This window comes from Aricia agestis, chromosome 19 (genome assembly GCF_905147365.1).
Source record: "Aricia agestis chromosome 19, ilAriAges1.1, whole genome shotgun sequence".
Classification (NCBI taxonomy): domain Eukaryota; kingdom Metazoa; phylum Arthropoda; class Insecta; order Lepidoptera; family Lycaenidae; genus Aricia; species Aricia agestis.
In genome coordinates this window covers 10598819-10611984 of record NC_056424.1, presented here as the reverse complement: position 1 = coordinate 10611984, position 13166 = coordinate 10598819, and the positions used below count along the sequence as shown (strand labels likewise).

At 40.0% G+C, this 13166-nt stretch overlaps 1 protein-coding gene across 1 annotated transcript in view; it reads right to left on the bottom strand.

The window, feature by feature from the left end:
- The window catches only part of LOC121736325 (fibrillin-1), a 56184-nt gene that overhangs the window by 19168 nt on the left and 23850 nt on the right, over positions 1 to 13166 (bottom strand). The window contains exons 16-27 of the mRNA XM_042127439.1: positions 12875 to 13021; positions 12076 to 12181; positions 11933 to 11994; positions 10583 to 10711; positions 7429 to 7618; positions 6617 to 6808; positions 4566 to 4879; positions 3494 to 3790; positions 2543 to 2662; positions 1712 to 1837; positions 728 to 889; positions 290 to 438 (exon numbers count right to left, since the gene is read on the bottom strand). Of these exons, the coding sequence (XP_041983373.1) occupies positions 290 to 438; positions 728 to 889; positions 1712 to 1837; positions 2543 to 2662; positions 3494 to 3790; positions 4566 to 4879; positions 6617 to 6808; positions 7429 to 7618; positions 10583 to 10711; positions 11933 to 11994; positions 12076 to 12181; positions 12875 to 13021 (1994 nt within the window). The remainder of the gene's footprint in view (positions 1 to 289; positions 439 to 727; positions 890 to 1711; positions 1838 to 2542; positions 2663 to 3493; positions 3791 to 4565; positions 4880 to 6616; positions 6809 to 7428; positions 7619 to 10582; positions 10712 to 11932; positions 11995 to 12075; positions 12182 to 12874; positions 13022 to 13166) is intronic.

Below are 13166 nucleotides of genomic sequence, written 5' to 3'. Positions count from 1 at the left end.
ACTCATACCGTTAATGAAGTTGGCGCTTGACCAGACATTGAACGTCACATGCGTCCATTACCCTCTTCAGTTTTCAGACAGCTTTAAGTTTATGCATAGCCTATATCTGTCAATACTCAACGCGAATCCTTATTACTGCTGAACAGATTTAGATGATATTTGGTATGGAGACAATTTGAGAGACGGGAAAGAACAATGGCTAGTTTTTGTTGCAAAAAAATTGGAGCGCAATAAACTAATTTCAGCTCAACGTAGTTGCAGGCAACATCTATTAGAATATACAACTCACATTGGCGTATCCACACTCATCGATGTCCTCACACCGGCCGTCCTGGTGTCGGTGTCCGGGCGGACACTGGCACGAGTACCCGCCGTAGAAGTTCTCGCAGCGCTGCTCCGGACCGCACTCGGAGATGTTGCGTGCGCACTCGTCTATGTCTGTGACATAAGAGTTATATTAGCTGAGCAGCACCGCCCTGAGGGTATAATCTTAAGGAAACTCCTTCAAGGTATGGCAATAGGCATTCAGATGTCAGTTCCCCTCGTGCATTCTTTCGCGTCGTTTGCGAAAAGCATATGGACCATAAGCTATGTTAAAAAGCCTTATGTTTATTATGCAATAAACATAAGGCTTTTAGGTTAAGATATCTTATGGTCCATGGCCATGAGTCATGACCTACAGGCGACAGCATCCTATGGCGTCTTAGGGGGGACGGCGGTAACATACCTATACAAAACCTGTCAGGCGTCAGTCTGTACCCCCAGGGGCACGTGAAGAGCTGCGCGCCGGCGCCGGGCTCGCGCGTCACGGTGGGTCGCACGTAGCGGCCCCCGCGCGTCCCGTACTGCGACCCAACTGTGATCACCGATGGCTCGCGGGGCCGTGGCGCTGGAACATGGGAACAAGTGACATTATCATCATCATGATTATCGTCTTTACTGCTCTTTACACATCATCTACAGATTATTATCATCGTCAACTGCAACCTTTAAAATAAGCAGTCGCCGTCCATCCGCTGCCTGCAAACTCTCATGTCCATCGAAACGCAGCGCGTTCTAATTGATTGTTTGTAGAGTTTGACCCAATATCACTTAAGGCCCAGTTGTCCCTAAAATTAGCAGGTCGATGTCTGTCAGTACGAATATCGACGTTAAGGACATTAAAATAACATTCATATCAGCGCGCTTTGTACAGTGGCTGTTATGCGCTCGCCGCGTGCCTTGATAATAGAAAATAGGAGTAAAAACCTTTTGTTTTTAGTATTACACAAATCAAATATATCAAATCGTTTACGTTAGGTTACGACACATATACTACATTTTTTGTTTTTTTCTATAAAGTGTGTAATTTAGCCATAAAATGATTTAATTATGAAAAACAGCGTTATAACAGAATTTTTCAAATTGTGTACTGATATACCTTTGCGTATAGGAAATTTTCTCAATTTTAAAACGGTACTTATTTAATACTTAAATAATGACATTTCCTTTACTAAAAACGTGTTTTAAAAAACCCATTTTACGTAGTTGCAACAACCACAGTGCCTTAATGGGCTTATGACTTTAGTATTGTAGTATTGTTCTAAATAATGCTGTTGCTTATGACTTGTTTCATTTAGCAACTTTACGAAGTAATTTAGTGTGATGTAGGTACTGAGTAAATATGACGAAGTGACATTCGAACCATTAGAATAAGGGGCCTAATATTTACCATATGGAACAACTCCGTTTTCTGAGCGACACCGCCAGCCACACACACACTTGTACCCGCCGTCGGAGTTGACGCAGTCTTCTTTGGGCGCGCACGACGCCTTGTTGGTCGCGCACTCGTCGATGTCTGAAAGGACATATTTATGAAATAACCACTAGTTGACTACTAGATGACGCCCGCAACTCCGATGCGCCAAAATTCGTTTATCGCGCGGGAACCGTACATTTTTTCAGGAAGAAAAGTATCCTATGCCCTTTACTGGGACTCAAAGTATGTATTTCCATACCAAATTTCTGAAAAATCGGTTTAGGGATTTGGGCGTGAAGAGAACTAACAGATAGACAGGCAGACTTTCCCATTTAATGGATATACAATAACCGATTTTTTTGGCAGTCGGTTGGAAAAACATTCACAATCGAGCAGTGAGCAACTGCCCAAAAGGGCATTAAATGAATACTGAAAAGGTAGAATATCCTCGGTTAGTAGATATCTGCCTCGACTGAGGCTGCTTCGCGGGTCGATGGATATACCCGTTCGGTGACTATACCCATCTAAGAGCTTGATTACACCAACCTAGTAGAGGGACGAGATATATTGCCCACTATGCGAAGGTGTAACAAGGCCCTAAGGGTGCTGGGTGTGTTACCATCAGAGCGACGTTACAAGTAATGTAGTGTTTTGAAAGCCAATATAGAATCGCTTTATTTCGCTAAGCTTTTTGTGAACCAATGGAATCGCTTCAGTGCGCTAAGCCTAGGGATTCTATTGGATCCTTAAAACACACTTGCAATGCAGCTCCAGTAGCAACGCAGACTAATGAAGAGCACTTACCAACACATCTTCCTTGACTGGTGCTGAAGGTGTAGCCGAAGTCACAACCAGATGGCGGTTGTGGCCGGTACGTTGGGTACCTGCGGTTGCCACCCGGCGAGTACTCGGGGTAAGTCGGGGCTGAAAGAGAATTGTAGCTTGATTATAATGATGATGATGAGCTGATGATAGGTAAGATGTAACAGACTAAACTTCACTCTTCAGATTCACCTTTTTAAGGCCCGGTACGAATTTTAGGCTGGTACGAGACAGTACTCAAGATGCATCTCGGTCTCAAGACACGGTTCAGGCTCTGTGATTGGTTGGCTGTCAAAATTTGGACCAATCACAGAGCCGAACCGCGTCTTGAGACCGAGTCGCATCTTGAGTATTGATTATCATTAAACCTGTACAGTTTTTGTAGACCCTTTTGTAGACAACTGCTTTCGTAAAGGACTTTACAGTTTTCGTAGAGGACTGTACAGGTTAGGTTAGGACTGTACAGGTTTCGTAGAGGACTCTACAGTTTTCTTAGACGACTGTATAGTTTTCGTAGAGGATTGTACAGTTTTCGTAGACGGCTGTAGAGTTTTCGTACAGAACCGTTCAGTTTTCGTAAGCAACTGTACAGCCTTCGTAAGCATCTGCATAGTTTTCGTAGAGAACTGTAAAATTTTCGTAGAACCTGCAAAGGGAAGGGAATAGTTGAGGGTAGGGAAGGGAATAGGGTAGGGGTTAGGGGATTGGGCCTCCGGTAAACTCACTCACTCGGCGAAACACAGCGCAAGCGCTGTTTCACGCAGGTTTTCTGTGAGAACGTGGTATTTATCCGGATAATTTTATCCACGTTTATGTAGAAATTGACTGATATCACGAGCTGCAAAATACATTTTATGTACTAATTATTTGTAAAGTGTGCGCTGAAAAATGTAGAGTATTTTTTTATTTATTTAAATAGATAAATGTACTCACCAGCTACAGTGGTTGAAGTAGTCGTAGAAGATGTAGTTGATGTTGTGGTTCTTCGAGGTGTTGTTGTTCTGACTGTAGTGGTTCTAGGAGTGGTTCTAGGAGTAGTAATCCTAGGCGTGGTTCTAGGCATAGTTCTAGGTGTGGTTCTGGGTGTAGTGGGAACCGATGCGGGAACACAGTATCCACTGGCCTCCCTGGTGAACCCGGGTACACATTCGCACTCGTACCCGCCGTCCATGTTCTTGCAAACCTCTAGAGGCCCGCAGATGTGACGGTTCAGTTTGCATTCGTCGGTGTCTAAAAAAAATCAGCAACATAAAATTACAAAATAAGTTACAGACACAATTTTTTACCATAATTTTGTGTAGTAGATATAAACGTACTGTATTTCAGAAACTTAATTTATTTATTTAATAATTGTGGTTTATATTGGCTGTCTTCTTATTCTGGCTGGATTATTTATCAAATCAAGCCTTATTTTCCTTTATACGACGGACGCAAAAGTTAACATAACATTTATTCCACTTTAGTCCAGACTGGCCTCAAATGAAAAAGTATTTTATGCAAACTAGGCGCCGACGCAGCCTTAAGTTAAGCGGGCCAAAATCATTAGACACAATTTTGCCTATGTGGAAATATATTTTTAAGTTACTAGTGACTATATCTACTGTACTCGGCGAAAGATGGCGGTAGCGGTTATTGATCTTTTTAGTCTAGGCGCTAAATGAAAAATGCTCGCACTGTAATTTAGAATATTTAGGAATAAAATTGACCTCTTATAAAGACACAGATTATTACAGATTCAGCGGAAAATCTCTTGGTAACTTAGAATGATAATCTCCAACTTTTTATGAGTTCCAAGTGATATGCCATATTCAGTTCACATCGAGCATGCAAAATACGATATCGCCCGACTAGGAACATATTATGACACTTCATTGTCAATCGCGGTTTATATCATAAAGTTAATATACCGTTTTTTGACAGGGAGTCAATGACCGCCACTGTCTCGATTCCCCGAGTACTCATCAGCCTCATGAACAAAGAGTATAATGAAGTGAAGTATTCTTACCAACACACTCTCCTCTTTCATTCCTCTCGTACCCGCTCAAACAGAACAATCGATTCGGATCTTCTTCTGGCTTCGGATCCCTTCCTACCACGTTAGTCCAGGTGCCTTCAGGTATATCACCTAAATCCAGGTCGTAACTTCCATCTGGTTTCCTGTCACTCTCAATAACCGCTGTGTTGTTAGGTTTTGGAACTTCTACAATGGGAATATCAGGGTTTGGACGCCACGCGTTAGGTCTGGGTTGATATGGAGGTTCGTATGGTTTTGGTGTTGTTGTAGTTGAAGTTGTTGTCGGAGGCCGCGTCGGTCGCGGTCTGGTACCAAATGGAATAGAAAAAATATTATAATAAGTGGATTTAAAGATACATCTATAATAAGTAAGGCTAATCAGGGTATGTTCGGACACAGGGTAGGTCCGGATAATTCAAGACGTTATCTCTAAATTAGTCAGTGTATTTTTTGCCTGGCAGTATGGGCAATTCTCAAAACTCAACTGAAACTCAAACTCAAAATTTTTTATTCAGAATAAATTTTTGCAAATGTTCTCTGAAAGTCTACATGATGCCTACCACCGGTTCGGGAACTAACCCGGCGAGAAGAACAGGCGTAAGAAACTCGCACGGGGCCCACTTTTTTACCAAAAAAAGTGAGAAAAAAATTAATCTTTTAAAATAAGGTTTACAATGTTGTAACTTAAAATTATACAATGTCAATGCCTTGCAAGCTGCCATCCTACTCCCAAGATGTGCCATCGTTTATGAAATCATTGACCTTATAATAGGCTTTGGCACACAAACGCTCTTTGACTACTTTTTTAAATTTATTAATGGAAAGATTTTGAACGTTTTCTGGGATTTTATTGTAAAGGTATACATTGACCTTTAAAAGATTTACTAACTTTACTAAGTCTGATCACCGGTGTTTCTAGTTTGTACTTATTTGTAGTGTTTCTTCCGTGACTGTCACTTTTGGTTGTAAATTTACTAAGATTCTTTCTAACATATAATACATTATCCAAAATGTATTGAGAAGCAACAGTTAGAATACCAATTTCTTTAAACTTTTCTCTCAGAGATTCAAAAGCTGATATTTTATAAATTGAACGTATAGCTCGCTTCTGCAGCACAAAAATTGTATTAATGTCGGCAGCGTTTCCCCATAAGAGGATGCCATACGACATTGTACTATGAAAATAACTGAAATAAACTAGTCTTGCTGTGTCTTCGTCAGAAATTTCCCGTATTTTTCTGACTGCGTATGCTGCAGAACTGAACCTATCTGCAAGATTAGCAATATGAGGACCCCACTGTAATTTACTGTCTAGTGTAATGCCTAAGAATACAGTGGTGTCCATTTTTTTCATCTTCTCATCATTTAATAGTAAATTGGTTTTAGCTTGCCTAACGTTGGGCAAAGTAAATTTTAAACATTTTGTTTTCTTAGAATTTAGAAGTAAGTTATTAACGTTAAACCAATGTACTATTTTTGAGAGAGCACTATTTACCTCGTCGTAATTTGACAGTTTTCGCTTCACTTTAAAAATAAGTGAAGTGTCATGAGCAAAAAGTACTATCTCATTATCCTTAACAAGATAAGGTAAGTCATTTATGTAGATGAGAAAAAGAAATGGACCTAAAATGGATCCCTGTGGGACGCCTAAGTCTATTTTGGTCCCATTGGACATTTTACTATTAAAGTAACCCTTTGAGTTCTACTTTTGAGGTAAGATGTCAAAAGGTTGAGTGCCGAGTCCCTAATGCCTGTAATGGGCATATATACGCCATAATGCACTGCAACTGCAAACTGTAGTACCGTACCGTAACTGTAGTTTAATTTAGCGTTAACTTGAATTATCCGTCCTTACCCTGTGTCCGAACTTACCCTGATTTACTATACTTACTTAATAATAAGAGGATAATATTTACATCCCACGGCCATAAGATTTTTTACAACTTCAATGTGTGAAACATATTGTTTTACACAAAAGTGCATGAAATTTGAAGTATTTAATAATATTATACTTAATTACATGAAATACTACAGTTACTAACCTTGTTGTTGGTTTCGTTGTAGTAGGTTTCGGGGTTGTAGTGGGTTTTGGGGTTGTGGTGGGTTTTGGGGTTGTGGTAGGTTTTGGGGCAGTGGTTGGTTTTGGGGTAGTGGTGGGTTGTGGTGTTGTAGTGGGCGTGGTGGTGGGGCGACGTGTTGGTGTGGGGACCGGAGGTAAGTCGCTGGTATCATCACTGTAACCATGAAACATTCATGAAATTATTATTCGAAGCTTTGAGTATGTGTTTTCGGTTTTATATCAGCTCTTAACCTATTAATCTCCAAGCGGCAGCAGGCTGCCGCATAACAATTGAAAATCTATTGTGTCTGCGATAGCCACGATGGAGGTGTTAAGGCAGTTTTATATAATATTTTTACATGATATACAACGTATTAAGAGCGCCTTAAAAACATGTAAGCTGGTCAGTTTTCAATGAAATTGACCATAGTCTATCATTTATACCATAGGTAAGCATGTTCTATCAGAGAAGTTGATTCCTAGGCAGATGGCGTACCGCGTACCTAGGTAAATTGGTCGCGTTGTGTCAATCTCATCCGACAGATCATAGTTGAGCTAAAAATTGAAATGACATAATCCGACCAATCGATATAAGTCCGACAACTTCCTTCCGTCCGCCTCGGGGAGTCCCACATACCTCGGAGGTCCTCCCCAGGCTCCGAGGATGCGTAAAGTCCGGCAACTGCCTAGGAATCAACTTCTCTGACAGTATACTAATGGTAGTACTCAGTCACGGAATATAAAACACAGATTTATCACACTTGTTTTTTAAATTCCGGTAATTAGTGAACTTACTCGACGTCATAATACTCGTACTCGTAGTCGTTACTAGGTGCGGGGGGGAGGGGCGGCGTGGGTGGTGGTGTGGGTGGCGGCGTGGGCGGGGCCTGCAGCGGGCGGCGCGTGCACGTGAACGAACCTAGCACGTTCAGACAGTGCATGCCCGCAGCGCAATTGTCGAGCTTGAGCGCGCACTCGTCTACGTCTGGAAATTGACAAAAAACTTAACCCCTCGAAGGAAAATATAGCCTTAACGCTCTGATGTGGCTCTGATGTTGTCTGATGGAAGTCTCACGTTGTCAATGTTATATCATTGTCAAAGCTTGCGTTATCAATGTTATCATCATAGACTTAACATATACTGTCGTAAGGTTTATGGTTATCATCATAGACTTAATATGACTTAATATATACTGGTTATCATTAATAGAAAGCTGTAATAAAATGTTGCGACTGTCCCAATGTCTGCTTACACGGAGTCTCATAATATTTGCTTAGGTTAGTTTAAAATATACACGTTTCACCTGGTGGTAGCGCGTTGCGCAGTCAAGTGCAGGTCAAAATTCAAACCTCTTGGATAGTGCGACATTTGCTACATTGGCGGATTATAATAATGCAAAAGTGGTTGGCAAGTCGCTTTGCATTTCCAAACTTAACATGCTGGGTAGGTCAGAAATCGCCTACTTTCTTTCGAGTTATGCCGCGGCCGCACATGCATCAATCGTACGAAGCTTCGTGCTATAAGACGATTATCATTGGACGATACACGCAGATCGTCCAATGGTATCGTCACAGTATAGCAATATTAGTCCCTAGTACTACTTCTGTACTGAGAGCAGATATGCCAGGGTTGCCACGAAACGGGAAATAAAATAATATGCTTGTAATGCAAATGTTATCATTTAATCTATTTATTCAGCGTGTTATATTTACATATTTATTTATTTTAAACACTTTATGCACATAATATAGGTACAAAGATGGACTTAATGCCGTATGGCATTATCTACCAGTCAACCTTTGGGCGATACAAGGACAAAGTTGTATAGGTGCCAGTCGAGTTGAAAGAGGAAAAGACAGAAAAAATAATAAATATATAATAAACTTATAAAATATATATTGTATAATATTATACTATACTTATAATATACATAATATTATCACACATAAAATTATATAGATATAAATAAAACCAATAACCATACGTAATATATTATTATATAATAACTATATTATAATAATATATAGTTGATCAATGATGATGCTAAAAATATTATAAATATTAATTTATGCCATAAATTATGAAAACTAAGAGTCTGCCAACTGTTTCAAGTGAAACTCACGTACCCTGCGCTTAAGAGGGATCCACACCGCCGTTTTTCCATACAAACGTTGTCCGCTATTTCCTCCCTGGATAATACCGGTAGAGTTATAATTTTTTTCCTGAATGTCTATGGCCACTAAAACAATGTCCCTATGTTTTCTTTTTTTCATAATTTAATTATTAAAAAAGATATGAACGTTCAAAAACCCAAAAAAATTGCCAGATTTTTCTCTGTGTTCAAACACCCAGAAAACAAAACTAGCTAGCATATACCAAAAAGGTAAAACATAGGAACACAGCTCAAGCCTTGCTTTAATTGTTAATGAAAAAGTACCTAAATCGGTTAAGTTTTGGAGAAGGAATCAGAGGACAACGAATCGATGACTTTCTTATATTTTATTAGAACTTTTGTCGTATTGTCTCTATCGCGCTTTGCGTTGGGAGACTTGAGATTGGCGAGACAGCAATACATTTTCAAAATACCTATTTTGAATTTCTCTCGCCCCTGGTGTATCCTCTTAAAAGTATCTCTGGTTTTTGACATCCTGATTTCCGGAGGAAGGGCGTTCCAGAGGAGAATAGCCTGGATATTAAAAGAAGAGTGCACGGAACTTGACTTGTAAGAAGGGCCACTTAAAAGTTGATTTGAAGTGGATCGGAGGTTTTTATCGTGGCTGCTGCAACGGTATTGAAAGTGAGGGGCGAGATATTCGGCAGTATGGGGATGATGCAGCAGTGAATATAGCACACACAGTGCCTGTACAGAGCGGTGCTGATGTACTGGTAACCAGTGTAGCTTGGAGCAATACGAAGAAACATGGTCATATTTTCGAAGGTTGAATATGAATCGGAGGCAATTATTAAACAATCGGTCGAGTTTATCGAGTTTGTCGGCATAAAGATCTAAACAGCACAGGTCACCATAGTTAATTATAGGAAAGATAAGGGACTGGACCAGCAAGGTCTTGACCGGAGTGGAAAGGAAATTTTTGAGCCGGTAGATGAATCGTACATATTATGTCGTATTGCCAGATATTTACGTGAAACTTTATTTTTAGATGATTTTAGTTCTCTATTTAAAAAATTAATTAACCCATCAAGCCCCATAAGCTCACCGGTGAGCGAGACACAATAGAATAACAATAGGTTTCCAAGGATCCACGAATCACGATCGAAGGATTAAAATAATGAAGACGCATTCGAAATTTCGAATATATAAAATATCCAATAATTAATCACACGTCAGGTGTAACAGAAGCACTTCAAAACTCTTATTACGTGCGCGGTAAGGGCGCGGTATATTACACTTGATATTATGTGTACCTGGGTAGGTAGGTACTAATTAGTATGTAACAGGGTATTTGACAGATTTTTAATTTATTCTATATTGTTTCTCTCCTTGTTACACTTCTTACAACGTAAACAATAAAACAGAGATGCAAATACATGCCGCCAAGGCCAACACAATATTATTGTAAACTGTGAGCCGATAATTTATGAAAATTTAAATCCTTTTTGTTTTTTGAATCAGATTTACATCCGTACACTGAACATTTATTATAATATCCCATTGTTTATAAGATAAGTCATCGTTTTACAACACAAAATTCGTAGACAACGTGCCAACGTCACCCCTGTGGGCGCAGGTACACAAACTCCGCGAGTTTGTGTACGCGGGCCCGCGCCGCCCGCTTCCCCGCGGGTACCCCTCCGTTGCTCTGCGCAAGTACATTCGTTTCACTACTGTAGGGATATGTCATATTGCTATACTGTGGTATCGTCTCAAGCACAAAGCACTACGCATGTGCGGCCGCAACATTACAAGATGTTTTTTAGTTTTCCGACCTGTACAGGATCCGGACGAGGAGTCTAGCTCAAAGCCCTTTTTGCAGCGGCACTCGTGTCCGCCAAACGTGTTGATGCAGTTCTGGAACTGGTCGCACAGGTGCGTGCCTTCGCGACACTCGTCTATGTCTGAAATGTTTTTTTTTTTTTAATATAAAATAAGGGGGCAAACGGGTCACCTGATGGAAAGCTAGTACCGTGACCCATGGATACTCGCAACATTTGAAGAGCTGCAGGTGCGTTGCCGGCCTAAAGTTGAACATAATATTTTAACCACTTGGTTAAAAAGTCTTCAACTTTGTTGCATAGAATACGCCAGAAGGAGACTTCATTTCCCCACCTCTTTTTTATTGCACTTCTGCTAATCGATCTTCTCATTGGAATAGATAATACTTAAAATTTTGCTAAGATGGTTTTATAAAAAAAAACTAAGTAAGTAACCTTTCAAGTTGATTATTAAAATTAAAGGGTTGGCATTTGAATCACGCATTTTAGGGAGAGGGGAGGAAACGGTGGCATTTTATAGGGATTAGTTACCCCTTTCAAATGACACCTGATTTGTGTCTAGGAGATGCATAGTTTTTTTTAATACGTGTTTGAAGTTACGTGTGACGTAACGTTATTTTTTGTTAACGTGTCTTTAATATTAATTTCTTACTATAGTTACGTTTTGTTTTACGCGTAATTTGTTGTGAAATGTTTTTAAGTGTCATAAATATAAGAACAGTATACAATTCTTAGGTAATGAATTATAGCAATGTATCACTCCGTGTTGGCCCAATACGACTTGGTTGGGTTAGGTTAGATGCGTAGGCAGGAGCGTAGCGCAGCGAAGCTCCCGCCTTAGCCATCGTGGTTATTTTTTTGTGAACCACCCAGAAATAGGAGCCCCGCGTAGCGGGGCTCCGTCGACTAATAGTTGAAGCCAGTTGTTATATTATAATATATCTATAAAAAATATACAGGGTGCCTTTAGATAGTTTGCCAGGGTGCAAATAAGTGCCTATAATAATTTGTTACGCAAGAGCGATAGGGCATTGCATTCCCGCAGCGTCGGAGCTGAATATTAACAATATAAAACATAGAACCGAGTTTGCCCAGACCCAAAAAAGACTAATTTTGTCGTTAGTCCACTAATTTGGTTGTTTAATTAAACATAACTTCAAAAAATAAAAATAACATTTTCGTGGTAACTACTGATTTCCTAACTTTAGGAAGGGGGGAGGGGGGTCCCCCTCTACCCCCCCCCCCTCCCCCCCCCCTCCTCTCCCGCCCCCTCCCTATAATGCGTAATTCAAATGCAACCCCAAATTAAATTGTGAGCTTATTACCAATTACATGTAAAGTTACCTTCACAATTGCCTCCTCCAGGTCTCATACGAGTGCCCTCTTGGCATGTTTTGGGTACCAATCTGAAATTAATAATATATTTTTTATGTTTTAATATTGGCATCATTTGAGGCTTGTGCATGATAATAAATCCTACTACCTACTTGGGCAGTGTGCTGATCTTGGACTTGCAGTTGTAGGCGCCGGGCAGATTGATGCACACTTCAGTCCGCTTGCAAATGTCAGAACTCTCTTCACATTCATCAATATCTGCCGAAAAAATATTAATAATTACAAATTAAAACTAGGCAAATAAATTGCGATTTACCCACATCTGAATAAATTAATCCATTCACCTGTGAATCAATTTCTTCAATGGTTTATTATACCACTAGATGTCCCGCGTGGCTTCGCCTGCGTAAATTAGGAATTTTACGAAACCGTACATTTTCCCATAAAAAATAGCTTATGTCCCTACTCCCTTCACTTGGTCTACTGGAGTAATCGTTAAACATAAGAAAACGATCATAACACCTCCCCCATTTTGAAAGTCGGTTAAAATTGTAGCTTATGTGTTATTCTGATGTATAAGCCATGTTATTGTAAAGTTTCATTAAAATCCATTCAGTAGTTTTTGCGTAAAAGAGTAACAAACATCCATACATCCACACATCCACACATCCATACATCCAAACAAACTTTCGCCTTTATAATATTAGTAGGATTAAGGAAATTGGCCAATAAATTACGAAAGTTGATAGACATTAGACTGCCGTTGATTCGTTTGTTAGATGGCGTTGAGCACCGAATATAAATAAAATTCTCGTGTCACAGTGGCTGTGCGCGAACTCCTCCAAAACTTATTATATTGATGAATAATTTATATGTCAAAACAACGTTTGCCAGGTCAGCTAGTTACTTCATAATAAAACTAATTACACCTTCTACGTATATCATACGTACCTTCACAAACGCCCAACGCGTTGACCTTGAATCCTGGAGCGCAGCGCTTAGACACGTGGTCCTGGCAGAAGAACCCACCGTGAGTGTTGATGCAGTACTGCGAGAGGCGCTGACAGTCGTCCAGGTGTTCCTCGCACTCGTCGATGTCTGAAAACATAATAGATTCTGAGATCCAGAAAGCTATGAAAAATTTCAAAACGTCTATGTCTTAAAACAGTTGAAAATGTTGAGACTCAGAAACCCATCCTATCAGAGAAGCCAAATTAAAAGACAAGAAATATAACAGTCAATT